This window comes from Aureobasidium melanogenum (genome assembly GCF_000721775.1).
Source record: "Aureobasidium melanogenum CBS 110374 unplaced genomic scaffold scaffold_2, whole genome shotgun sequence".
NCBI lineage: Eukaryota > Fungi > Ascomycota > Dothideomycetes > Dothideales > Saccotheciaceae > Aureobasidium > Aureobasidium melanogenum.
The window spans coordinates 1,329,576-1,353,342 of record NW_024470054.1 but is presented as its reverse complement, the minus strand read 5'-3'; the positions used below and the strand labels follow the sequence as shown (position 1 = coordinate 1,353,342).

The 23,767-nt window shown below is 51.2% G+C and overlaps 11 protein-coding genes across 11 annotated transcripts; 9 read left to right on the top strand and 2 right to left on the bottom strand.

Annotated features, from left to right (window-relative positions):
• Positions 1 to 694: 694 nt before the first annotated feature.
• M437DRAFT_72278 (uncharacterized protein) lies at positions 695 to 4,343 on the top strand (the record flags this gene model as incomplete). The annotated part of the gene is made up of 5 exons (XM_041025826.1): positions 695 to 933; positions 990 to 1,054; positions 1,091 to 1,206; positions 1,237 to 4,224; positions 4,305 to 4,343. The coding sequence occupies 5 exons, from the start codon at positions 695 to 697 to the stop codon at positions 4,341 to 4,343; spliced, it is 3,447 nt and encodes a 1,148-aa protein (XP_040883764.1).
• Positions 4,344 to 4,672: 329 nt separating this feature from the next.
• Positions 4,673 to 5,697, top strand: M437DRAFT_39796 (uncharacterized protein; the record flags this gene model as incomplete). The annotated part of the gene is made up of 3 exons (XM_041020080.1): positions 4,673 to 4,774; positions 4,795 to 5,119; positions 5,177 to 5,697. The coding sequence occupies 3 exons, from the start codon at positions 4,673 to 4,675 to the stop codon at positions 5,695 to 5,697; spliced, it is 948 nt and encodes a 315-aa protein (XP_040883763.1).
• Positions 5,698 to 6,874: 1,177 nt separating this feature from the next.
• On the top strand, positions 6,875 to 8,877 carry M437DRAFT_40210 (MFS multidrug transporter; the record flags this gene model as incomplete). The annotated part of the gene is made up of 9 exons (XM_041020149.1): positions 6,875 to 7,181; positions 7,236 to 7,333; positions 7,393 to 7,487; positions 7,541 to 7,651; positions 7,703 to 7,781; positions 7,832 to 8,002; positions 8,159 to 8,532; positions 8,586 to 8,718; positions 8,773 to 8,877. The coding sequence occupies 9 exons, from the start codon at positions 6,875 to 6,877 to the stop codon at positions 8,875 to 8,877; spliced, it is 1,473 nt and encodes a 490-aa protein (XP_040883762.1).
• A 238-nt stretch (positions 8,878 to 9,115) lies between these two features.
• Positions 9,116 to 10,874, bottom strand: M437DRAFT_16343 (uncharacterized protein; the record flags this gene model as incomplete). Its single annotated transcript, XM_041018859.1, has 3 exons — positions 9,116 to 9,777; positions 9,928 to 10,711; positions 10,764 to 10,874. Coding segments are annotated over 3 exons (1,557 nt in total), but the record flags the coding sequence as incomplete, so codon positions are not given.
• A 425-nt stretch (positions 10,875 to 11,299) lies between these two features.
• Positions 11,300 to 11,872, top strand: M437DRAFT_72274 (54S ribosomal protein L38, mitochondrial; the record flags this gene model as incomplete). The annotated part of the gene is made up of 4 exons (XM_041025825.1): positions 11,300 to 11,314; positions 11,368 to 11,452; positions 11,515 to 11,751; positions 11,802 to 11,872. The coding sequence occupies 4 exons, from the start codon at positions 11,300 to 11,302 to the stop codon at positions 11,870 to 11,872; spliced, it is 408 nt and encodes a 135-aa protein (XP_040883760.1).
• A 378-nt stretch (positions 11,873 to 12,250) lies between these two features.
• Positions 12,251 to 12,749, bottom strand: M437DRAFT_81213 (DNA-directed RNA polymerase subunit; the record flags this gene model as incomplete). The annotated part of the gene is made up of 3 exons (XM_041027511.1): positions 12,251 to 12,391; positions 12,444 to 12,615; positions 12,670 to 12,749. 3 exons carry the CDS (start codon positions 12,747 to 12,749, stop codon positions 12,251 to 12,253), a joined length of 393 nt encoding a protein of 130 aa, XP_040883759.1.
• A 334-nt stretch (positions 12,750 to 13,083) lies between these two features.
• On the top strand, positions 13,084 to 13,823 carry M437DRAFT_62910 (peptidyl-prolyl cis-trans isomerase ssp-1; the record flags this gene model as incomplete). Its single annotated transcript, XM_041024174.1, has 4 exons — positions 13,084 to 13,086; positions 13,184 to 13,584; positions 13,640 to 13,756; positions 13,814 to 13,823. The coding sequence occupies 4 exons, from the start codon at positions 13,084 to 13,086 to the stop codon at positions 13,821 to 13,823; spliced, it is 531 nt and encodes a 176-aa protein (XP_040883758.1).
• Positions 13,824 to 14,619: 796 nt separating this feature from the next.
• On the top strand, positions 14,620 to 15,753 carry M437DRAFT_38734 (uncharacterized protein; the record flags this gene model as incomplete). Its single annotated transcript, XM_041019891.1, has 2 exons — positions 14,620 to 14,690; positions 14,832 to 15,753. 2 exons carry the CDS (start codon positions 14,620 to 14,622, stop codon positions 15,751 to 15,753), a joined length of 993 nt encoding a protein of 330 aa, XP_040883757.1.
• A 701-nt stretch (positions 15,754 to 16,454) lies between these two features.
• Positions 16,455 to 18,214, top strand: M437DRAFT_72270 (FAD/NAD(P)-binding domain-containing protein; the record flags this gene model as incomplete). The annotated part of the gene is made up of 3 exons (XM_041025824.1): positions 16,455 to 17,416; positions 17,540 to 18,066; positions 18,117 to 18,214. The coding sequence occupies 3 exons, from the start codon at positions 16,455 to 16,457 to the stop codon at positions 18,212 to 18,214; spliced, it is 1,587 nt and encodes a 528-aa protein (XP_040883756.1).
• A 1,505-nt stretch (positions 18,215 to 19,719) lies between these two features.
• On the top strand, positions 19,720 to 20,593 carry M437DRAFT_38818 (NIF-domain-containing protein; the record flags this gene model as incomplete). The annotated part of the gene is made up of 3 exons (XM_041019901.1): positions 19,720 to 20,023; positions 20,089 to 20,225; positions 20,282 to 20,593. 3 exons carry the CDS (start codon positions 19,720 to 19,722, stop codon positions 20,591 to 20,593), a joined length of 753 nt encoding a protein of 250 aa, XP_040883755.1.
• A 988-nt stretch (positions 20,594 to 21,581) lies between these two features.
• Positions 21,582 to 23,346, top strand: M437DRAFT_40155 (T-complex protein 1; the record flags this gene model as incomplete). The annotated part of the gene is made up of 2 exons (XM_041020137.1): positions 21,582 to 21,640; positions 21,747 to 23,346. 2 exons carry the CDS (start codon positions 21,582 to 21,584, stop codon positions 23,344 to 23,346), a joined length of 1,659 nt encoding a protein of 552 aa, XP_040883754.1.
• Between the last annotated feature and the right edge of the window lie 421 nt (positions 23,347 to 23,767).

The following is a 23,767-nucleotide window of genomic DNA, read 5'->3' as shown; positions in this document are numbered from 1 at the left end:
CTAGGACACATCCAAAGTCTGACTATTGCAGCTTTACCAAAAGCTTATCTGATTGATCCATGATTTGTGGCCGTCCGTAGTTATCTTGAGGGAAAGATGTTGCAAGTCGATGTCGAGGACGCTCCCGAGTCCCCCACATTTGATGCAAGTTGACAAAACTGACATCTCCACAAGCTGCCAACTGCTTCTTCCGCTCATCCTTCACTTCTCAGTACATATTCTTTGTGCAATCTTCTGCATCAAGCCCATCTGCATCTGCATCTGCATCCACATTCGTCTCTGCATAGCACCTACCCAGCGCCCTTCCCATTCGTCATCATCCAAAGCTCCGAGTGGCTCTTCCAGGCCCGTCACCGTTTTCTTGGCTCGCGTTCCCCTGAAGACCTTCACAAACACACTGTTCTCATCGAGGCACGCGGCACTTGTTTCCGCTTCGTCTCTCTCCCCTCGAATTCTTGCTGTATCTTCCCGTCACGTCTCAGAAGCCAAAGCTCCTTTGTCCGCAAGCTTTGACACGCTGTCCTCATCGCCGCCCTCGATCATACATTGTCAACCACTTCGATCGACACCCTCAAACCTACAAGCCATCGAATCTAACGCATTCACGACAACCAGCTAGACTGGACGCTCCAACGTACTTCGGTTTCTGGCAAACCAGCCCCATACTGCATCACATCGCTGTGTCTGCATAGCCATGGCCCACTCCGCGCGTCCCGAACACAAGATCAACCTTGACAACCTGCCCCAAGTCAACTTCCAATCCCGCTCAGCTTCCTCCACAACCGCCAACTCACCCAACGAGCCTCCCTCAGGCTCGGGATTGAGATACCCGCTAGGCAATAGCTTGGCCTCTGCTGGTGCCATTGGTTTGATCAATAGGTCCGGAGCTGGCTCCCCCTCGAAGGAATATGGTAGTCGGTTGTTCAGCAAAAGGTGAGACATCTTCAAGGCTATCTTCGATCTACAACGACTGACACAGAATGCACCAGAGCTCGAGAAATTCAGGCTCAAGAAGGCGTGAGCCCACAGATATGGGGCCCACCAACTTCAGGCAGTGGCCATTCGACTCCTCTGCGCGAGACCATCCCAGAGAGCCCAAGCAGCGACAGTTTCCCAGACTTTGACCAGTCCGCTACCGACCTTTCCGAAGCACCTGCTACCGGTCGCCGCATGCGAGCGGGTACCGTGCCGTCGCGATTTCCTCCTGTCGGTACTCTTGGTCACCCGTCGTCTCAGCCGTCATTGTTACCAAAGACTTCCCGTCCGACGCCTTCTACCAGCCCTCTTCAGGCCAGCATCGGTACACCTCCAGAGTCGAGCACAGCCACAGCCTCCGCCATCAACCCTTCTCAGAAATCGCTGCTTTCTCGCCTGAGAGCGGGTTCTATGCCTCAGCGCCCCGCGCTTCTCAACAACACGCCTGGAGGCTTTGGACCGCCGTACTTTTCCAATGGGTGGACTTCCGGCCGAGAAAGAGCATCCACACTGCAGAGCATCCGCTCCTCCGACGGTCCCTCGTCTCCTGCACATTCCTCGCGTGACTCTTTTAACGACAATGATGTCAAGACTTTGGACTACCTTGGTCTTGTTGATGCCCCTCAGTCTGGTAGACCGCATCATCCTAACATGATCGGTACTGCTCAACCAGGCATTCCAGGCCCGACCATTGCTGACCTCGCCGCTCTGAACGCTTACAACAGAAACGTGAATCGCTTCAGATCCTATTCGGTCAATGCCAAGGAAAAGTATGCTGATGACGAGGAGGATGATTACGATGCTTATGGAAGCATCTACGGCGTCCCATCTAGTGCAGATATCACTGCCGCTCAAGCTCTCGCTGTCCAGGAGGCTGTCCGTCAGCACAATCTCGAGGTCCAAGCTTTCACCAACCTAGCCAGCGCTAGCAGACCTCGTGCGAGGACCGCAGGTGTGCTCGACTCTCCTTCTTCCAGACTTCTCCGCAACTACATCCCTACCCCTTCACGTCTGGACAACAGCATCTCCGCATCCGACTTCCAAGAGCAAGAGGGCCTCGACTATAGTGGACTTACCGATGCTGTGCAGCAGATGCATCTGGATCAAAAGCCAATGCTCGATGTCTCTGACGATAACCTCCTAGAGAACCCAACACGTGCTCTCTGGCTCGGCAATATTCCACCTTCGACCACTGTTTCTTCATTGAATGTCATTTTCGGCAACTTCGGACCTATCGAATCTACCAGAGTTCTCACCCATAAAAGTTGTGGCTTTGTAAACTTTGAGAACCTAGAAAGTGCTGTCCAGGCTAAATCTCAGCTTAACAACAAGGAGATCTTCCCTGGAGCTGGTCCTATTCGCATTGGCTACGCAAAAGTTCCAAGCAACACAGTCACTCCTGGCGCGCCCGGCTCCTTCCACTCCCCCAGTCCTGATCCTTTCGCACGCGACAGCCAGATCGGCAATGCAAGCGACTCAGCTGGTCTCAAGCCCATAAACATCAATGCAGAGACTGCAGCTGCCGCCTTGCTCACTCCAAATCTACGCGATATGCGCAGCGAAATCTATGGCATTATTCAGGAACTAGGTGCCAACAAGGAGGAACAGGTCAGAATCAACGCCAATGTCGAGCAAGCTATTAGCTACGATTTGTATCATCCTGAGATTCCTGGCGTCCCAGAGCCTAGCCCGAATCGTGTTCACGATGCTCCTCGCTTGCGTGAAATCAGGAAGCGCATCGACAACAACAGCTGCTCGCCTGCTGAGATTGAAAACATTGCCATGGACATGCTTCCTGAGATTGCCGAGCTTGCTTCCGACTATCTTGGTAACACGGTCGTTCAGAAGTTGTTCGAATACTGCTCAGAGCCTGTGAAAGAGGCCATGCTGCGTGAAATCGCTCCTCATCTTGCCGAGATTGGTGTTCACAAGAACGGCACTTGGGCTGCTCAGAAGATCATCGATGTGGCCAAGACCCCCGCCCAGATCAACATGATTGTCGATGCATTGCGCCCATACACACTGGCATTGTTCCTGGACCAATATGGTAACTACGTTATCCAGTGCTGCTTGCGTTTCCAGGCCCCACACAATGACTTTATCTTCGACGCCATGCTCCAAAGGCTGTGGGAGGTTGCTCAGGGCAGATTTGGTGCTCGCGCTATGAGAGCTTGTCTCGAAAGCCATTTTGCTTCTCGAGACCAACAAAGAATGCTGGCATCTGCTATTGCTCTTCACAGCGTCCAGCTTGCCACCAACACCAACGGAGCTTTGTTGTTGACTTGGTTCTTGGACACTTGCACTTTCCCTCGCCGTCGATCTGTGCTTGCTCCACGACTGATTCCCCACTTGGTCCATCTGTGTACGCACAAGGTTGCATACCTCACCGTGCTCAAGATCATTAACCAAAGAAGCGAAGCGGACGCCCGCGAAGCAGTTCTTCGTGCTTTGTTCTTCTCGCCTAACGACAGTGTGTTGCAAGACGTACTCAGTGATTCAGCTTGCGGCGCAACATTCATCTTCAAGGTACTCACGACACCCTTCCTTGACGAGAAGATGCGTCCAGAGGTTCTGGAAAACGTTCGTAACGTGTTGCTCCGCCTCAAGGCACAGCCCCAGCAGGGCTACAAACGTTTGATGGACGAGGTCGGCTTGTCGACCCGTCATGGAGGAGCATCGGCCAGCCGTGATGCTAGCCAAACTCGATCCTCCTCTAGAGGTCCCGGTGCAAATGGCCACATGGCTCATCTCGAGAACCAAAATGTTTATGGCCGTCAAGCGTACGGAAACATGACGCCTCAGCAGCCGCTCGAGCACATGATGGGACCTACGCTTCAAAGAACCGCCAGTATAGACTCCAACGCCTTTGATCCTTATGGAAACTCAGGGCTCATGACTCCAGCCTATACCCATAGTCCGGCGATGTCAAATATTTCACCGGTTACGCCTCAGCAGATTCAGTACCAACAGGCTATCCTCGCGCAGCAGCACGCCGCGGCTCAGCGTCCTGGTGGATTCTACCCTCCGATGAATGGTTTTGGGCCAGGAGCACCTCAGATGATGGATCCTTATGGCAGAGGAAGCCTCAATGCATCGCCTATTGCAGCACCTGGCGCACATGCAGTACAGAACGGATACGCTCCCCCAGGATTCAGCCCTAGCGTGGGAATGGGCGGCTACCAGTATCCTGTAGGCTACTATCCTCCACAACAAGGGCAGGTTGGTGGTGGTGGGCAGCGCAGAGGACGCGTGAGTACAAAACATTCTTTCATGCAGACAGATGCTAACACAGCACAGAGATGATTCAATGATTGATCTATGATGACTAGGCTCTTGTCAAGCGCTGGCTGTTTGATAAGATAGATTAACCTTCGCTGTATGAAAATTTAGGAGGGCGTAGAAGTGTTTTTGGCGAAAAAAAGCGAAAGCGACGGGGATTTTGAACATATCTAGTGACAAGCTTGATTCATTATGCATATTTGGTTTTTTGCTTTCTCGAATATGCCTTCATTGATGACTGCTCGGCTGTGATCAAGAGTGATGCTGAGGAGTTTTGAAAAATGTATTGATGTCATCAATTTGTGAATCCATCACGCATCGTCTGGGGGAGCATGTGCAAGCTGCATGTTGTGTCGGTCATGGAATTTTGCCCATACTCATACTTTTACAAACAGCAAACCCATAGCACAACCACACAATGGCCTCCAACAATGTCTGCAACAGCTGCGTTCGCGCATTGAGACAAGCTTCTGCTCGACAGATCAACGTGAGTCTGCTTCGACAGCAAGAATCAAGCAGCGTCTGACCAGCTTTTCTTAGGGTCGCATTGTGCACAACCGCCTTTCGCCTCGTGGCCAGTTCCTAGGACGTACCCTCACGACCACTGCCAGCCGTTGTGAAGCAGGAAAGAGCCAGGATGGCCCAGATGCGTCGACCATGCAGAAGTTCGCCCAGCGCATGCGGGCACAGAAACAGATGAAGGCTGCCACAGAACCATATGTCGCCTACGGTGCTACCGAGGATCTTTTCCGCGCATGCGCTCGCGCTGGTGATTACACCATGCCTACCGTTGCTGAAGGCGAAGAGCCGCTCAGGTCGGCTAAGGGCGAGGACCTGGGTGTTGGCTCGGGTTGGTGGTATGAAGGTGTGACTCGTCCAGACATCCGATCTCAATTCACAGCAGGCTGACTTAATCTCACAGAGCTGGGTCTAACCCCGACCTTTAACACCTGGGCTCAAATCACTTTCTTGCACATGTATCTCGTTACCGTACGTCTGAGGATGTTCCCTCAACAGCACGCCCACCACTGGCATCAGAACTTGCTGGATCACTACTTCTACGCTGCCGAAGACCGTATGGCCGCCTTGCACAATATCGCCGCTCGCAGTGTGCGCAACAAGTACCTCAAGGATCTCTTTGTGCAATGGCGCGGTGTTCTCGCTGCCTACGACGAGGGCTTGGTCAAGGGTGATGCTGTCCTTGCTACTGCAGTGTGGAGGAACGTCTTCGGCGGTGACGAGAACGTTGATGCTGCTGCTGTCGCAAATGTCGTCAGCTACATGAGAAAGAACCTCAGAGACCTTGACAGAGTTCACGACTCTGATATTGCTAGTGGAGATATCAGCTTCTCCGACCCTGCCAGAGAAGCCACCATTGTGGACAGGGAGGCCCAGGCTATGAAGCAGCCCATTCCGGAGCCCACACCTGTCGCACAAGTCTGAGCTTTCAGTATAGCCTGCTGCTCAGCGCTGACGACTCATGTATTATACCTGTACTATGTATCCGCAACCAAGCATTGCCCAAAATGGTTCAATTCAGATGTATGTGGATATGATCTGATCAATCGGTTGTTCAACTATTCTTTTTGTCCATCGCCAAAACATGCCTCAATTATCTTTTTGTTCGTTACGGCAGTTAACTTGTCGCATATTCTGTATCTTGTACATCGAAGGATCGATTTTAAAGTTTGGTCGGCATCTGTTCGAGGCACAAGCCACCTATTGTGACGAGGTTTTGAGGCTCTGCGGTGGTGTTCTGGAAACCATGGCTGTCTCGACGGCTCGACAGAGCGACGGGCGACAATGTCGTCACACGCCTCTATACATTATTGCGTTACAGATCCCGGGCCATCGCGATGCACAAAATCTGTCCTGAAAATAACAGTGAAGGCTGAGCGATGAAGGCTCTCGCATAGCGACACTCTGCTTAGAGGCGTCGGTGAGCATACAGATATTTCTGCCAGACCCTTTTGCTCATCATCGGTCTAACCAGTCTCTGACAGCATGTGGGTTGCATCCTGTAGGCAAAAAATGCTCCGAGGGAAAGCTAGTTCAACGGCGTGTCCCTATTTGCCCTGCCAAAACTATTTCAAAAAGAATCGATAGCGTTTGGGTGCATGGCGTCATTGCCAACCTCCATCACTACAATTCATGAAGGATTTTGAGTAGAAGCCTGTGTCTTCCGAGGAACCCGAACGTATAGATCTTGATGAATAAAGGGTAGAGTGCCCGTCAGAAAAGTAGGTTGTTCAGTAGTTTCGATTATTCTTTTGCTGGTTTCCTACCTGGAAAGTATCCGGTTATAACTACCATGGCTGAACACTATGGAGATGGCATTATCAGAACGGCCAGTGGTCGCCAGACTTATGCTCCCGATGGACTTTTGGCCTCAAACCAACACGTACCTCTCGACAATGACAATGAACAGCAGAGCAGGGCTGCCAGCATTTCTGGGACTACCACTGCACACTCAACCTCATCAAGCATCTCGGATCCTACTGGTGAATCAAAGGATGACGATAACCAGAAGAACAGCAAGCCAAAAATGAAGACCGGTCTTCCAGCAGGTATTACAGCAGGATTGAACGAGGAAAACTTCAGTACAGAAGCCGATGTTGAGATGCAAAGAGAACGCACCAACGGCAACCTCAGTGAGAAGAATGATGAGAAGGATGAGGGCGAAGACAAAGAGGAAAAGGATCCCAACCTGGTTGACTGGGACGGCCCCGACGACCCAGGCAACCCAATGAACTTCCCCGAGTGGAAGAAATGGATAATCACAGTCGTCGCTGGTTTGATGACATTCTCCGTGACCTTCGCCTCGTCCGTGTTCAGTACTGCAACAACTCCTACCTCGCAATTGTTCGGTGTCAGTGAGGAGGTCATGATTTTAGGAACCTCCTTGTTCGTTCTTGGTTTTGCATTTGGTGAGTCTCGATGGGCGAAAGCATTGCAGAACTTAACATTCTGACAATATTCAGGACCAATTGTCTGGAGTCCCTTCTCGGAGCTGTATGGTCGCAAGATTCCTCTCTTCACAGGATTCTTCATATTCGCTATCTTTCAGATTCCCGTTGCGGTTAGTCAAACACGCTGTGCCTTTCTACAAGACACTTACTGACCACTCCGGACTTCTAGGTTGCCCAGAATGTTTACACAATCTTCATCTGTAGGTTCTTTGGAGGTTTCGCAGCATCGGCTCCCCTTGGAATTGTTGGAGGTTTACTTGCAGAGTAAGAAGTATGAAGCCCTAATGTCCCAAACTTTGCTAACTGAGGGCCGGTAGTATCTTTGGACCAGTCGATCGCGGTATTGCAGTCGCTGTTTTCGCATCGGCAACTTTCATCGGCCCCGTGGCGGGTCCTATTGTTGGAGGCTTCATTACTATGAGCTACCTGTAAGAACCATCGACTATCTCAGGCAGAGTATCGGACTAATTTTTCGGCAGTGGTTGGAGATGGACTGCTTGGATCACATTGATCATGGCGGCGTTCTTTGGTATCATCGGATTCCTCCTCATCCCTGAGGTACACGACTATCAATATTCACAAATTATTTCCAACACTGACACTCTCAGACTCTCGCTCCCGTTCTGCTGTCTCGCAGAGCAAAGAAGATTCGCTTTGCCACAAAGAACTGGGCCATCCATGCCAAGGCTGATGAGAACGAGGTCGACCTCAAGGATCTCGCACACCGCTACCTACTGAAGCCTTTCCAAATGCTGGCCATGGAACCTATCCTAGTTGCAGTAAGTCCAGCCTAAGATCAAATACCACGACTAGTGCTGGCGTTTCGTCTCGGTCTGTACGCAAGGCCCTGTGCCGTGTGTGACAGAGGGAGGCACTCATTCAGCAAAGTCGTGGTATTTCACCCCAAAGGTTGTGAGATCATGCTGATTACCTAGGTGACGCTTTACATGGGATTTATTTATGGATTCCTGTACCTCTGTTTCGAGGCATATCCCATTGCCTTCCAACAGGAACGTGGTTGGAATGCTGGAGTTGGTGCTTTGCCTTTTGCAGCCATCATCGTCGGAGTCGCCTTTGGATCGTGCTTCATCGCTTACTTCACCAAGACGAGGTTTGCCAGAAAGATGGAAGAGACTGGCGATGTGGTGCCAGAGGAACGAATGATCCCCATGATCGTTGGTGGTGCTATTCTGCCCATTGGCATGTTCTGGTTCGCCTGGACTTCAAACCCAAACATTATCTGGGTGCCTGAAGTTATTTCTGGCAGCTTTATCGGCGGTGGTATTCTGCTTATTTTCTTGCAAGGATTGTAAGTTGACAAATCTTACGTCTTCAGTATGTTATGCTAATTTGCCCTCACAGGAATTATATCATCGACGTCTACAAAGCCAACGCCAACTCAGCAATTGCTGCAAACACTTTCTTCCGTTCATGGTTGGGAGCTGGCTTCCCTATGTTCGCGACCTACATGTTCGATAACCTTGGAGTTCCATGGGTAAGCACAAGACCTTTTCTATTCTCACGTCAACAGCGCTGATCAATCTATCAGGCCATGTCCCTGCTGGGTTTCCTTACACTGGCCCTGTTCCCTGTTCCAATCCTGTTCTTCTTCTACGGAAGTAAGATCCGTAAGATGAGCAAATTCACGATGTAAAAAAGGTGATGATATGTTGATGATGGAAGGAAAAAGCAAGTTTGAATGTTGAAGCATGTTATGATGAATGTTGCTATGCCTAATAATATAGATACAAATAATACATAATGCGTTATGAGCTAAATCTTCTCCTACTTCTTCTTCTACCTTCTTGTGATTCTGCCTCTTCACTCTCTCGCAAACTTCTCTCTCTTTCTGAAACCATTTGACTCAAGCTTTTGCGACTCTTTTTGGTGGTTCGCTCCTCACTTGGATGCAGAAAACGGTTGACAGTACGATGATCGAGAATTCGTTCTTCCGTGTCGTTCTTGCCCTCCTTGTCTGTCTTTGGCCAGGCGTAACCGTAGAGCTTACTATGTCTCTCACAGCGGGGGCAGTTGATGCGCGTCAGTTTGGCCTCGTGTTGTATAAAGTAGTCGTCACAATTGCGGCATTCGACCCAGCGTGACACAGCGCTTGTTAGCAAGCGAGCTGTCAACGTGTAGTCTCCAGGCTTCCTGCGATCTACTGCTGAATCCTCTTCAACATCTGAATCGGTGCCTTCAATGGTGGGTATTGGTACAGAGAGTTGTTTCCGTAGGCTTTGTCTTGTCGTCATCTTGACTGGTTTAGGCTTCCGTTGAATAACTTCGCGCAATGTATCATCCAACTCGTAGCTTTCGGAAAGGTCTGATAAATCAGATTCGGCCGGCGGTTCATCGACGGACGTGGGATCTGTTGTGACTGAAGATGTCTGCGAGACGTCTTCTGTGGTGGAGGATGATGGAGAAATAGAGCGCGTAGTTTCGAGTGTTCGTTTGGATGGCCGGCCGACTTTTCCATAACGATGTTTAAGTATTTGTTTCGGCTTGAAAAAAGCTGATCCGAAAGTATCGCTTTCGCTGTCATTCGCGGTGACGACTCTGGAAGTTGAAGAAGCACTGATCTCTCGCTTGATTCCAGAGACTTGGGGCGACAGGTCCAGCGTTGAAGAGATACTAATTTCTTTTTTAATGGTTGAGATGCGTGGCGAGGCCTTCGGTGATGAAGATGGAACGTGAAGCTTTTGACGCTTAGACGAAGAAGGACTTGCGACAGCAGATGAAGGTTCTGGTGTAAACTTTCGCTTGTTCTTCGTAGACGATTGCGGCTCTGGAGAGTCGCTGCCGGGCCTAGACACTATCGGTCGCCTGGACCAGCCATTCCGTAGGAGACGTTCACAGGTTGCGCATAAGCACTCGCAGTTGTCCTCACCAAAATAGTCCTCTCCGTAGGTAACAGTAATCTCCTCGCCAATGTCAATGTCTCGGACGCTGACAATCGTCATGCCATTGTGACCCAAGGTGACGAGCTTGGCATTCGCGTTACAATCATGGTTGGCGAAGCGCGCAGGACCAAGAAATAGAGATGGGCGCTTCTTGCGACTCGACATAACAACACTGAAGTCGTTCACGCCAAGGATCTTCTCCTCAGCTTCGGACATGGCAACTTGGACGCCAGTCATATATTTGATGGTCTCGTTTCTGCGAATGTGTTTGCGAGCGACGGTTGCAGCCTCATGGGTGGTGATGGTATAGCGGTTGGTTGTTGTAACTTCGAAGGGACAATCGGGAAGATAGATATTGACATATTTCCTGAAGTGGTCCTGGAAGTGTTTCCTCTCTTCCTTGGAGGGGAGTGCGTTGAGGTAGCGGGCCAGAGCAGGTAATTGCAACAAATGCTGGGCGGCCGAGGCGGCATCCTTGTTCAAGATTACATGAGTCTGCAGAATGCGTGCGACATCGTCTTCTCTGATGCCCCGAGATCCGAGGGGGCGGTTGGTACACAGCTTACGAATGGTAGTCCAGTAGTAGACCTGTAGACGGTGAGTGTCCAGGGTGGAGCACTTGGTTGCGACGAGTACTCACGCGATCGATAAGTGCATCCGTGATGCGGTCATCGTAGTCGACGAGTCGGGCCAGGGTCAGACCTCCCTTTTTAGCCAGCGAATCTTCCAAAGAGGGAGTGCGCGACGGCATATTGATTGTGCAGAAAAACAGAGAAACCTCAAACAAAAGGGGGGGCTGGTTGGAAGGAGCGAAGCGTGGGAACAGGAAAGGAGGAAGGTGATGAATGAAAACAGAGGAATGCGATGCGCCGGACTGGACAATAGCACCAAGAAACAGACAAGGAGCGCGAGGTTTCACCTAATGGGCATGATTACTCTCGACGACAATGCGCCCGGCGGGCAGTGAAAGACTGAACCGAGTCACAATGCAGACGACAAGGACGAACAACAATCACGACAATAGCGGGCCCTGACGGACGTGGGAATGGGGAAGACGCGCGCCGAACAGCCGGCAAATCCTCGCCTGTTTGAAGTTTAATCAATCAATCGCAACCAGCCAAACTTGACCGAGTAGTCGTTGTACGAAGTAGAATAACTGAAAGGCCCGTCGCAAACATGATCCAGCTCAAGGTCGGTTGTATACAAGAGTCCATGTATCACACGCACTGACTGTTGGTCGCCAGTCTATGCTCAACTGCATCGACAACTCAGGCGCCGCCCTGGTCGAGTGTGTCAAGGTGCTCAAGATGAAGAGAGCCGCAAAGATCGGTCAGCACTCTACGCCTATCCCAGTGACGTCCTCCTCGCCAGCATCTGACTCCATTCTCTAGGCGACCGTATCATCGTCGTCGTTCAGAAGCAGCGCAACTTTGGTCCCGAGTCAGGCCCCGGAGGCAGTGTGTCCATCAGCGCAGCCAACAAAGTTCGCCGTGGCGACATCAGACACGCCGTTGTCGTCCGTACCGCAAAGAAATACCAACGACCCGATGGCAGTGTTGTCAAGTTCGACGACAACGCCTGCGTTCTCATCAACAAGGGAGGAGAGCCCATTGGTTCAAGATTGAACGGTGCGCATAATGGCCGCCTTGGTTGTCGCATATCAACTGACGCCATCTAGGTATCGTCGGAAGCGAGCTTCGCAACATGCAGTGGTCCAAGATCCTGAGTTTGGCTCCCATGCACTTGTAAGAGATGGGCAAAAGTCTGGGGTTTCTTGGAGCATAGCACAGGCGTTTTTGGCGACACGGTTTGGGGAACAGCGGACGGACACACTGCTTTTTGGCAATAAAGATTGCCGTGTACGATTAGGAGGAATATTCGATATGTTGTAAAGCGTCAAGCGGGTCAAAGCAGCCAGTTTTGATGCTAGACCAATCTCATCTCATGCGGCATCAGCATGAATACAAAATTGCCCCTCTGCTTTGGCGTCTTCCTTTCCACCCTCTCTGCTCAAGCTGTGCCTGTATTCTCTTCCTTCTCCTCATGACTTTCCAATATGTCCAACCCGAGCAAAGACTCCAAATTCCCATGCAACCGTGTACGCCAGAAATGCAAATCTTCGAATCGTTAGGTAGTAGTCTTGCCGCATTCGCAGCAAACGTAGAAGAGCTTCATGCCAGTCTCTGCATTACGCATCTGACTCTGAAAGAAGACGGCTTCTCTTCCTCCGCATCGTGGGTTGTTGCAGTCTCTCTCAACACGAGGTAGCTATAACAGAGTCAGCGCGGTTCAGGCGGATGCGCGCGGGGCTGTGACGTACTGTTGGGTCTGAGGCGACATCTGTAACGACACCAGCGGTTTCGATCAAGTTGCCCATGACTTCGTTACGGTAAATGCAGGTTGGTCCGACGGCAGTGGGCCACTGGCAGTTGCGGCACTGGAAGATGAGCTGATCCGTCTCCTTGTCCTCGCGCGGATAGAGCATGTTTGAACTGGCGCAGACAGTCAGCGCACGCAAAGAAGGATGCGCATGAGGTCAGGTGTACCATTCGCGACAGAATCTGAACTTGATCTTCTCATTCTGGGCGTTGCTGGTGTCGTCCGAAGGGGAGTCGTGGGAGGCCATGGTTGTGAGGGAGAGAAGGTACGGTCCTTGGGTCGCGTGACTTGGAAATGCGATATTAAGAGCGAGGAGCGGCGATGTCTAAGATGGAGCAGGCGCAAAGGCGACAGGTTCGGGCTGGTATGATGAAAGTCACAAAGTTGGAAGGAGCAGCGAGTTAGGGCATCGGCGCCGTGCCAACGTGCCAAGCGCGTCTCTTCCTTCGCAAGGTCCGAGTCGCAGTTCGGCTTTGAGTCTCGACAACACAGCAATCACCCCCGCACTCTCCATCTTTCTGTCAAGGCGTGTACCTGAACAAGCGAATCCAATCCAGTCGAATCCGCATATCTCCAGAATCATGGTGAGTCGTTCTTTTCCCCGCCATCGTCTTGTCCTCCACTCGTCGCCGCTCCATTCCAACTGTCGCGCTTTTCTCTGACACGTCCTTCTCTCTCCAGGCTACCGGTCTTCCCAGCGGCTGGGAGGTTAGACACTCCAACTCCAAGAACCTTCCCTACTATTTCAACCCTTCTACCAAGGAGAGCAGATGGGAGCCTCCTTCCGGCACTGACAGCGAGACGCTGAAGCATTACATGGGCACCTACCACAGCTCTGCTAGCCTGCGACCCGACGGCCAGGGCCAACAAGAGGGCAAGATCCGCGCCTCGCATCTGCTCGTCAAGCACAAAGACTCTCGCCGTCCCTCGAGTTGGCGTGAGGCCCAAATTACTCGCTCCAAGGACGAGGCTATGACCATCATCCTCGGTCATGAAGCCAGAATCAGAAGCGGCGCAACCAGTCTTGGTGACCTGGCTACCACCGAGAGTGATTGCAGCAGCTCCAGGAAGAGAGGTGATCTGTATGTTTCTCTGCGTCTTCTCAGATCATTTCATCCACTGACTATTTTCTTCCAGCGGTTTCTTTGGTAAGGGCGACATGCAGAAGGAGTTTGAGGACGCTGCATTCGCTTTGAAGCCTGGCGAGGTCAGCCATGTAGTTGAAACTGCCTCTGGTCTGCATCTGATTGAACGGTAAGTTTCCTCTTTGTTTTCTTTTTACCCTGCTGACTGTTTCTTTTTCTTTTCTAGTCTCGAGTAGACTTTCTATATTTTTGTCCTTTCTGCCTCCTCGCGATATACCATCTTGGACTTACTCTGAGCGTCCGACGCCGGTCTTTATACTCGTCCGGTTTTGAGATCCCTTCTGTACTCGGCTGAACAAAAAAGCATCACATTTTGACTATCTTACCATTTCACTGTGCTCCTCTCCATATTTGGTGCAGGTCAGCTCACACATCTATACTCTGATCTGGCAGTAGAAAGTGATGCTTGTCCATCCAATCAAAGAGGTTTGCTGTATCTTTTGGCTTTAACCACTGAACATCGTTCGTTGGCTGAAACTTAATTTTCAACATCACGAAATCAAGACTATCGTTATGGATGATGGCTGAGCAGATACTGATGTGCGACCCTTCGAGTCTATAGTGAACTCGCAACGTGAGTCTTGAGGATTCTTCTGATTAGACGATGTACAACAGATATGTGCTTGCTGATGAATATAGAAGTAGGCGTTCGCAATAAAGACAACCATCAATATGCGGAATCTCTCGCGAAAGATTGGTAGTCCTTCCTTTCCTTGACAGTCACCTATTTCCTGGGAACAATGGACAGCTTCGGATGTCTTGGTACACGGGTAGCTCTTGCTTTGATTAGCTCTATTGAGCTCTTTCCTCCTTATAACTGACACTTCCACTTCCTCGATATCTTCCTCTACAATGTCGTTTTCATCACCCTCTTGAAGATCCTATCAAACCTCCTGCTCTTTCAACCCCAGCGCATCGCCGTTTGATGTTGCTGCCTCTTTGAATATTTGCATCCATCAAAACAGCTCCACTATGCCTTCCGCAGCTCAACCTCGCCATCGTCGTCCTTCGTGGAGACAGTCACGCGTCTCACACCGCACGTAGTACGTAAAATCCAGAATGATGCTTATTTCCAGCAGAGCCCCCATTCTGTAAATGCGTGGTAGCTGGGGCGAATAAACCTACTCAAATGCACACATAATCCGCTCCACTGGGCATTGTGCTGACTGAATCACGATTTCAAGCCTAGAGACGGACTTCAAACGCAAACAGGAACACGAGATGCCTGCTGATGCCGACTCTGATACCTTCTACTACAACGCCGCCTTCATTGTCGAATGGACGATCCCGTCAGACCTCAGGGTCCGCTTGCCTGAGTCTCTTTTGACAGAGCTTGACGATTGGCAGGCTGCGGGCGCTGCTGTTTGCACGGCTCTGGCTCGAATCGATAAGCTCGACAACGAAAGTCTTCACCGAGGCTGGCCCTCCAGACCGAATCTACATCTCTCGCGTACTACGTCGGAATGCTCCGCCATTGGATCGCCCCAATTCTCTACTACAGACCCTTTCGAGATATCCTCTCCTCGCTCGCGACCGGCTCTTTCTTCACTCCAGACAAGTTTTGGCAGCACTTTTTCCACCAGTCCAGATGTACCGTCTTTCACTCCACAAGATAGCATCATGGGCGACGAGGTGGATGAGATGAATGCATCCTTTCGTGACAAAGTCAGTCTTGAACATGTTAACGCCATCTTGGCCACCAGAGTTCGACGTGTCTCGGAGTCTGCTGGTTCCCAATCGCCGCTGATGAGTCCAATCTCTCGCAAAGCTTCGAATGAACTAACCTTCAGTGCCGATCAACAATTTGATGAGAGCGCCTGGGAAACATTTCTGCGTTCATATGAGGCCGAGCTCGAGCACTTACGTACGGAAACGTTGGTTCGCTTCAGACACATTGGCAAGTCTGTGGACAGACTTTGGCTGGATCTTCGATGCGATGGTGTACATCCTGTGCCTGAGTCAACAGCTGCTGAATTTGTTGCCTGGTGGAGAAAGATGAACGACAAGGAGCAGGAATATGAGAAAGAAGTCCAGATGCTGGAAGTGCCTCAACTTGAGTTGGTCAGTCTCCGACGGGCATCTCGAGGTCTATCTACCTCAGTCTAACATCAGGGTATTTCATCATAGTTTGCATGTTTGTTTGATGGAATGTTCTCGGCGTGTACGGAGCGGATGTCGATCTGAGGCAATGGTATTGAATGGCAGCAGGCTGTCTGTGTAAGCTATCGGATGACAAAATTGCTAAAACGATCCTAATAATGCATTCATCCAACATGTTCGTCAATTGTGTTATTGGTGTGACCCTGTCGCTCTAATTGCTGCTTCTCCTTGTTCATCCAGTGTTGATATCTATCTACGCCTGCTTTCATCGAACATGGTATTCGAAAGGCTTTTAAGACTGCTGTCTGTATCGTTGCAGCATATAGGACAACGTCGTTAAATATTCCTTCCCGTGTGGTAGAGAGCCACAATCTCGCTACTAGGAATCACTCCTGCATTCGAAGTACAAGAGTCATCTTAAGCTATCGCAATGCACAGTTGCAATCCAAACATGAGTTTGACCATAGAGATAGCCTTTGATGCTGTTCTCTCTGTGGAGACAACATATTTTCGAAGAATATTGTGCCTTTACATAGCTACACTGTGACTGTCTTCAGGGAGGTCGTACATGGAAGGATCGACATGCCTTCGCAGTTCTCCCCGAAGGGTCTACCGAGGGAAGCACGTCAATGCCGTGGCATAACCAAGATGACAATGTATATTCTTCCGACACAAGATCTTAGGCTCTACTGAAATCTTTTAAAATGATGCCCGAAGCAAACCACTACGATGTTATCGTCGTCGGATCTGGCGCGGCTGGACTGACGGCAGCTCTCTCAGCCAAAGTCTCCAACCCTGAACTGCGCATTGTCATAGTCGAGAAGGCACCACGTGAATGGAGAGGAGGCAATGGCTACTTTACAGCTGGTGCATATCGTACTGCTCACGACGGACTGTCATCTCTACTACCATTGGTATCCAACGTACCGCCGGAGTTGAACGATAAGATTGATCTAGCACCTTACACCACCGAAGACTTTCAACACGACTTGCAACGTGTGACAGGAGGTCGCAGCGACAAAGGACTAGGGGCTGTGCTTGTCAAGGACAGTCTGGATGCGGTGCGCTGGCTCAAGGAGCATGGAAATGTGGACTGGTGGCTCAGTTTCCGACGTCAAGCCTATGAAGTACAAGGGAGATGGAAGTTTTGGGGCGGTCTAGCACTTACTGTTAAGGACGGCGGCAAAGGCCTGATCAAAAACTTGTCTGATGCTGTCGCTGCAAAGGGCGTCGTTACCTTGTTTGACACAAAGGTCGAAAGCTTGCGTCTTAACGGAGAAAGTATAGCTGGAGTGAGAGTTTCAGATCCAAACAACGCAGATTCTACATCTGAGCTATATGCTCCCAGCGTCATTCTGTGCGCTGGTGGATTTGAAGCAAATCAGCAACTCAGAGAGACCTTTATGGGAGCGAATTGGAGATACGCCCATGTGCGTGGCACACCCTACAACACAGGCGACATGCTTTTGGCAGCTCTGAATCTAGACGCAAAGAAAGCTGGCGATTACAGCCACACAGGTTGCCACAGCGTTAGCTGGGACGCAAATTCGTCTCCGGATGGCGGTGACAGAGACAAAACCAATGAGTTTACCAAGAGTGGATATCCGCTTGGGCTCATGCTCAATATCCACGGTCAACGGTTTGTCGACGAAGGCTTTGACCTTAGGAAGTACGTAAGGCAAAGCTGCATATAACATTGGACGACCAGCGTCAGAAGATTCTGACACCAGGTGGTTGCTTGACTGCTATGAGTACCATCCGTACACAAGAATCATACTAACTGTAGACTCAGTTACACATATGCCAAATTTGGAAGAGCAATTCTCGAGCAACCAGAAGCACTAGCTTTCCAGGTTTGGGACGCAGACGCCGTTGGTTGGTTGCGAGAGGAAGAGTATCGTGACGACATTGTTCGCAAGATTCGAGCAGAGAACCTTGAAGAGTTGGCACAGAAGCTCATGGAAGAGGGATTGCAAGAGCCACAGCAATTCGTGCGTACGATCAACGACTACAACGCAGCGGTGCGTGCACACCGCGAAGAGTATCCTGATGCGAAGCTTGACCCATCGATCAAGGACGGACTTTCGACGCAGTCATCTCGGATGGCGTTGGAGCTGCCCAAATCAAACTGGGCGTTACCTGTTGTAAAAGGGCCTTTCACCGCCGTTCGAGTAACTTCGGGTATAACCTTTTCGTTTGGAGGACTGGCAGTTGAGCCTACTACAGCAAATGTGGTGAGAAATGATGGAAGCAGGATCGAGGGACTGTTTGCAGCAGGAGAAATAGTCGGCGGACTGTTTTATGCGAACTATCCTGGAGGTAAGCAAAGCTGAGATGACGAAAGAAGTGATAGAGCTAATGTGGAGCAGGTTGCGGCTTGACGGCTGGAGCGGTGTTTGGAAGAAGAGCAGGCGTTGCTGGGGCCAAACGGGCACAGCAATTAAAGAGAATTGGGGTCAAGCTTTGATGGCGGGGTTTGTTTACAGCCATCACTGGTGACTGGTTGCAGCAAAGCAAATCTCTGATCACGACATGATGGCTGGTGGGAAAGCAGGTGGCAGGAGCCCAGGCAGATCAGGAGAACAGCTGCAGGAACGCGCATGGATTGGCCCAGGTATTAGATGGCACAGGGCGACAAGGGTCGCGTAGCGTAGCACCGAAGCACAAGCAGCCGTGCTGAGCGGAAGGCCAAAGTAAATTGACCTTATTATTCAGTTGAGATTAGTCTGCGGACGCGGGACGCACGGCCCAGCTGCCTTGGCACCAGCCATCATCTTCCAAACATACAGCGTCGTCGTCCATCTTCGACCTTGATCTGCGACTGCACGACGACCACGGCGACTTGATCCGCTTGCCTCGCCCCGCTCCGCTCTGCCCGTCCGAACCTCGTCGACGCCGCCGCGCCCGACTCTGCTGGACGACACCGCTCTGCCCCGAGTCTCGTCGAGTGTTTAAGCGCCTGCATCTCTGCTCCTGCTCTGCCGTCCGCCAAGTCACTCTTTCACTCAAGATACCACCACCCACACGACTCGACGTTCTTTATCCTCACCAACCACTGTTACATGCCTTTGCGCATCAAGAAGTTACGATAGATTAATTACTCCTGTGTATGCCATACACCATCCGCATCATGCATGTGCCTGCACGCCCATTCTGACGTATGCAGTTATGGCCGAACCTCGACAGACCTTACTTCAAGCCCCCGACTCCCTCCGTACCGCAGCCGAAACCACAAACAGTGAAACCACTGCCATACCCTCGCCATCTTCACTCGACAATCCTGACCATTCGTCTCCTACCGCTCCAACCCAGCCCGTCGTCGCACCTCGTCGCTCAAAACGTAGTCTGCGCCCACGTGCCCGTGCCGGAAGCAACGCAAGCAGCAAACGATCTCACCGTGCCCGCGCTTCAATGAGCGAAAAACCCACCCGTCCGCTCTCCGGAGCCACCACTCAGTCTAATGCTGCCCGTCCGAAAAAGAAATCCAAGTTCCTGTCGTTCTTGAACTGCTGTGGCTCCTCGGACGATGCTCAAGATGGTGAACAAGATGTGCCTTCTCGCCAGTCGGTGCCTGCGCAACCCTCTCAGGTGGACCAACAACCATCAATCAACTCCAACCCGACAATGCAATCAGTGGATACTATCGACGAGAAGCCGGCTACCAACCCTTATCCTGCCGAACCAAGCGGTACCTCAGCCAATGCGGAGAGTGAAAAGATGTCTTCGGCTGCTCAAAATCAGCCCGAGCCCAGATCCGAAGGTGTTTCTGCGCCTCAAATAGCGTCTGGAATGCCTATCACTGGTTCGACACATGGCCAAGATCCGCAAACGCAGGCCTCTTCGGATGCACCCTACCTCACTCAACCTGATGTCATTGTTCAAGCCCCTACTCCTATTGCGACGACTGCAGACGAAGATCTTGTGATTGCCGACCGGACTCCGGAACAACAGGCTAGGGACACGGACATTGAAATGACTGATGTTGGCCCTTCGTTACCTCTCTCGGCCAACGACGTAGCTGGTACATCTGAGGATGAAACTCATGTCTCTGCCCGCCGTGAGTCTGGCTCGCGCGTCGATCTACCTCCTCCCCCACCATTGGTTGAGCGCCAGGCACAGGTGGCCCACCCCTACACGGCCAGCCAAGATACTTCGTTGGTACCTAGTCCCGAGCCCCAGAAGTGGTTGTTGCCATCTGTGAGACCGGAACACAAGGGCAGGAAATGCCTAATCCTGGATCTGGATGAGACTCTTGTTCACAGCAGTTTCAAGGTTAGTCTGCCAACTTGAGAACCATAGACATTAAATGCTGACCGTACGTAAAACAGATTTTACACCAAGCAGACTTTACTATCCCTGTGGAAATAGAAGGGACATACCATAATGTCTATGTTATCAAAAGACCAGGTGTCGACGCATTCATGAAGAGGGTGGGAGAGCTGTATGAGGTCGTCGTGTTCACCGCTTCGGTTTCGAAGGTATGTTGCACTTGTGCTGGGTTTGCTTCACGAGCGTGAAACTGACTCTTTTGTAGTATGGTGATCCGCTTCTCGACCAACTAGACATTCATGGCGTGGTACATCACAGATTGTTCCGCGAGAGCTGCTACAACCACCAGGGCAACTACGTCAAGGATCTCTCGCAAGTTGGCCGCGACCTCAAGGAAACTATCATCATTGACAACTCACCTACCTCGTACATTTTCCATCCTCAGCACGCCGTGCCCATCAGCAGTTGGTTCTCGGACGCTCATGACAACGAACTTCTGGACCTTATCCCGGTGCTGGAAGATCTTGCAGGATCACAAGTCAGTGATGTCAGCCTAGTGCTCGACGTGGCACTGTAAAGCAACGACCAAGAATACAACACAAAGCCAAAAAAAAAAAAAGAGCATATGTCAAAGGCGTTGGATGGCGCAGGACGTTGGATGATGTGCAGGGTGAGGCGCAGCTCACCCACTGTACAAAAGTAAGAAAGCCCTCCCTGGCGGGACTGGGGGAGATTACGCTGTGGAAGAAGAATAATTTTCGTTTCTCCTTTTTTTTTTCTTGACGTGTTCCGGAGGATAATTGATCGGTGGAAGTTGTTGGGTAAGAGTGGAGGGCACCAGGTTTTTCTTTTTCTCTTCATACCTGTGTGCGGACGAGATTCTGTTTTCATATGTTTAATTGTCGAGAGCCGCTGAAGCATAGCAGGCATGTCAGCAGGAGATGAACGGCGGCAGTGGTCAGCAGCAGAGGCTGCAGCCAGAGAGGCGCAATACCCCTTTACACTTTTGATCTTTCTTCTTTGGCTATCATCGTTGTTTTCGTTTATTACTTGTCTTTTTAAACACATCAGCTTTCAACATTTCATCTACATTGTTTGGCACAACTCGTGATAGGATGAGTAGCAGAACACGCAAGCAGTGTAGCAGGCAAATGAGAAGAGTATCTCGACAGCTCCAGATCTGTATTGTTTTTTTTTTGAGAAATAGAGGGACTTTCATAAGAGAATCTCTATTCTACAGGCTCCGTTGAAGATGTCTATCTGCAGTCGACATAGATTGCATGTTGTTCTACGAAGTTGTACGAGGAAGACATGAAGTCACAGATTTGACAGGCACATAGAGGCGACGACAAGAACAATGATCGATGAGAAAGGTGCGTGAAAATAAGTACTGGAAGTGAAAACAAGCAATGGAAAATGAAGTGGTAGAGGAGGTCGGAGAGCAGCTGCAACTGCAGCGGGAGAACATCTTGGCGCGGAGGGTCGACGGGAGTGCGGCGTATGTTTTCAAGATCAGGGCCAGGGAAGCATAATTATTTGTTTGCCAACCACTTGCACACACCACAATGTCGCTCTCAATACCGAATGCGCCCAACAGCGGCCTGTTCAAGGCCGGATACCAAAAGTGAGTCCAGCGTCGCCCATTCAGCCATGTCAAGCACCACGATGATGGCAGAGCTCACCAACGATGGAGCTTAACAAGTAGAAGCAGACGACTAACACGCAACCAGCTACGATGCCGAAGACGGCGCAGTCGTGCGCAACATTGACGCATGTCGAACCATCTCAGATACCGTGGCTACATCGCTAGGCCCCTATGGACGCAACAAGATTGTCATCAACCACCTGCAAAAGATGATCCTCACCTCGGACGCCGCCACTATCCTCAGGGAGCTCGAAGTCGTGCACCCCGCTGCTAAGCTACTGGTCATGGCTAGTCAACAGCAAGAGGCCGAGATGGGCGACGCTACAAACATGGTTATTGTGCTGGCTGGAGAATTGCTCAAGAAGGCTGAGGAGTTGTTGCGCATGGGTCTCAAGACCAGTGACATTGTCGTCGGTTACGAGCGTGCTGGTCAGGAGGCCCTGAGAGTGCTGGAGGAACTCGAGGTCGACCGTGTCAAGGACTTGCGCGACCAGGAGGAGCTGTCCAAGGCTCTTCGTACCGTCATCGCTGCCAAACAATCCGGCCACGAGGAGGTTCTGGCCAACCTGGTCGCCGAAGCTGTCCTTGCCGTCCTGCCCAAGAACACCTTCAACTTCAACGTGGACAATGTCCGTGTCGTCAAGATCATGGGTGGCTCGATTGAGCAGTCGCGTGTCGTGAAGGGTATGGTCTTTGGCCGTGAGCCCGAAGGCACCGTCAAGAACGTTCAAAAGGCAAAGGTCGGTGTCTTCAGCTGCCCTATCGACATTGCACAGACCGAGACCAAGGGCACTGTGCTGCTCAAGAATGCCCAGGAGATGCTCGACTTCACCAAGGGCGAGGAATCACAAATCGACCAGGCCATCAAGGAGCTGCACGATTCGGGTGTCCGCGTTGTTGTTGCTGGAAGCACCGTCGGTGAGCTGCCCATGCACTACCTCAACCGTTACGGTATCCTTGTCATCAAGATCATGTCCAAGTTCGAGCTCCGCCGCCTCTGCAGAGTCGTTGGCGCCACTCCTCTTGCTCGTCTTGGTGCCCCTATGCCCGACGAGATGGGTTCCGTCGACATCGTCGAGACAATCGAGATTGGTGGAGATCGCGTCACCGTCTTCCGCCAGGAGAACGACACCACCCGCACTGCCACCCTCGTCCTCCGTGGCGCCACCCAGAACCACCTTGAAGACGTAGAGCGCGCCGTCGACGACGGTGTCAACGTCGTCAAGGCCATCACCAGAGACGCCCGTCTCGTCCCCGGTGCCGGAGCCGCCGAGATGCAGCTCGTCGAGCGCATTTCCGCCTTTGCAGACAAGACCTCGGGTCTCTCACAATACGCCATCCGCAAATACGCAGAGGCATTCGAGGTGGTGCCCCGTCTCTTGGCCGAGAGCGCCGGTCTCGACGCCACTGAGATCCTTGCTTCCCTCTACACTGCACACAGCGCAAAGTCGTCAAAGGACAGCAGCGTCTGCAGTGCTGGTGTTGACATTGAGAACAACAACGGCGATGGTGTGCTTGACGCTCAAGATGAGGGCATTCTTGACCTCATGGTCACCAAGCAATGGGCTATCAAGCTCGCTACTGAGTCTGCTAGAACAGTCCTTAGTGTCGACCAGATCATTGTTGCCCGCCAGGCAGGTGGCCCCAAGCCACCAGGCCCCAACCCCAACTGGGATGAGGACTGAGCGGTGGACGGCAACTGAGAAGGGATGAAGTGGCAATGCATATCTGCGAGAGTATGTCAAGCGGAGACAAGCCGAGGTAGCACATACCCAGTACGTGCAGAACCCAAAGAAAGGCAGCGAACCATATAGGGGTCGAAAAGCTGTGCATTACAGTCGAGAGATAGAGGGACTGGACTAGCATAATACCTTCAAAGCCATGTCATCGAAAGTTTTTTGACGACTACGAATACCAAAAAAGCAGTTTCAAATGTTCTTTATACAGTTCATTCATATAAGTACAGAAGAATTTCTACAAGTGACCAAAAATGGTGTCCAAATGCTCCAGATATATGTACAACCCCGCAGGCTCGTGAGATGCCTTTTTTCCACGCCTTGATAACGCCATTTCTCCAGGAAGGAACTGCTAATGCAATGTCATGCC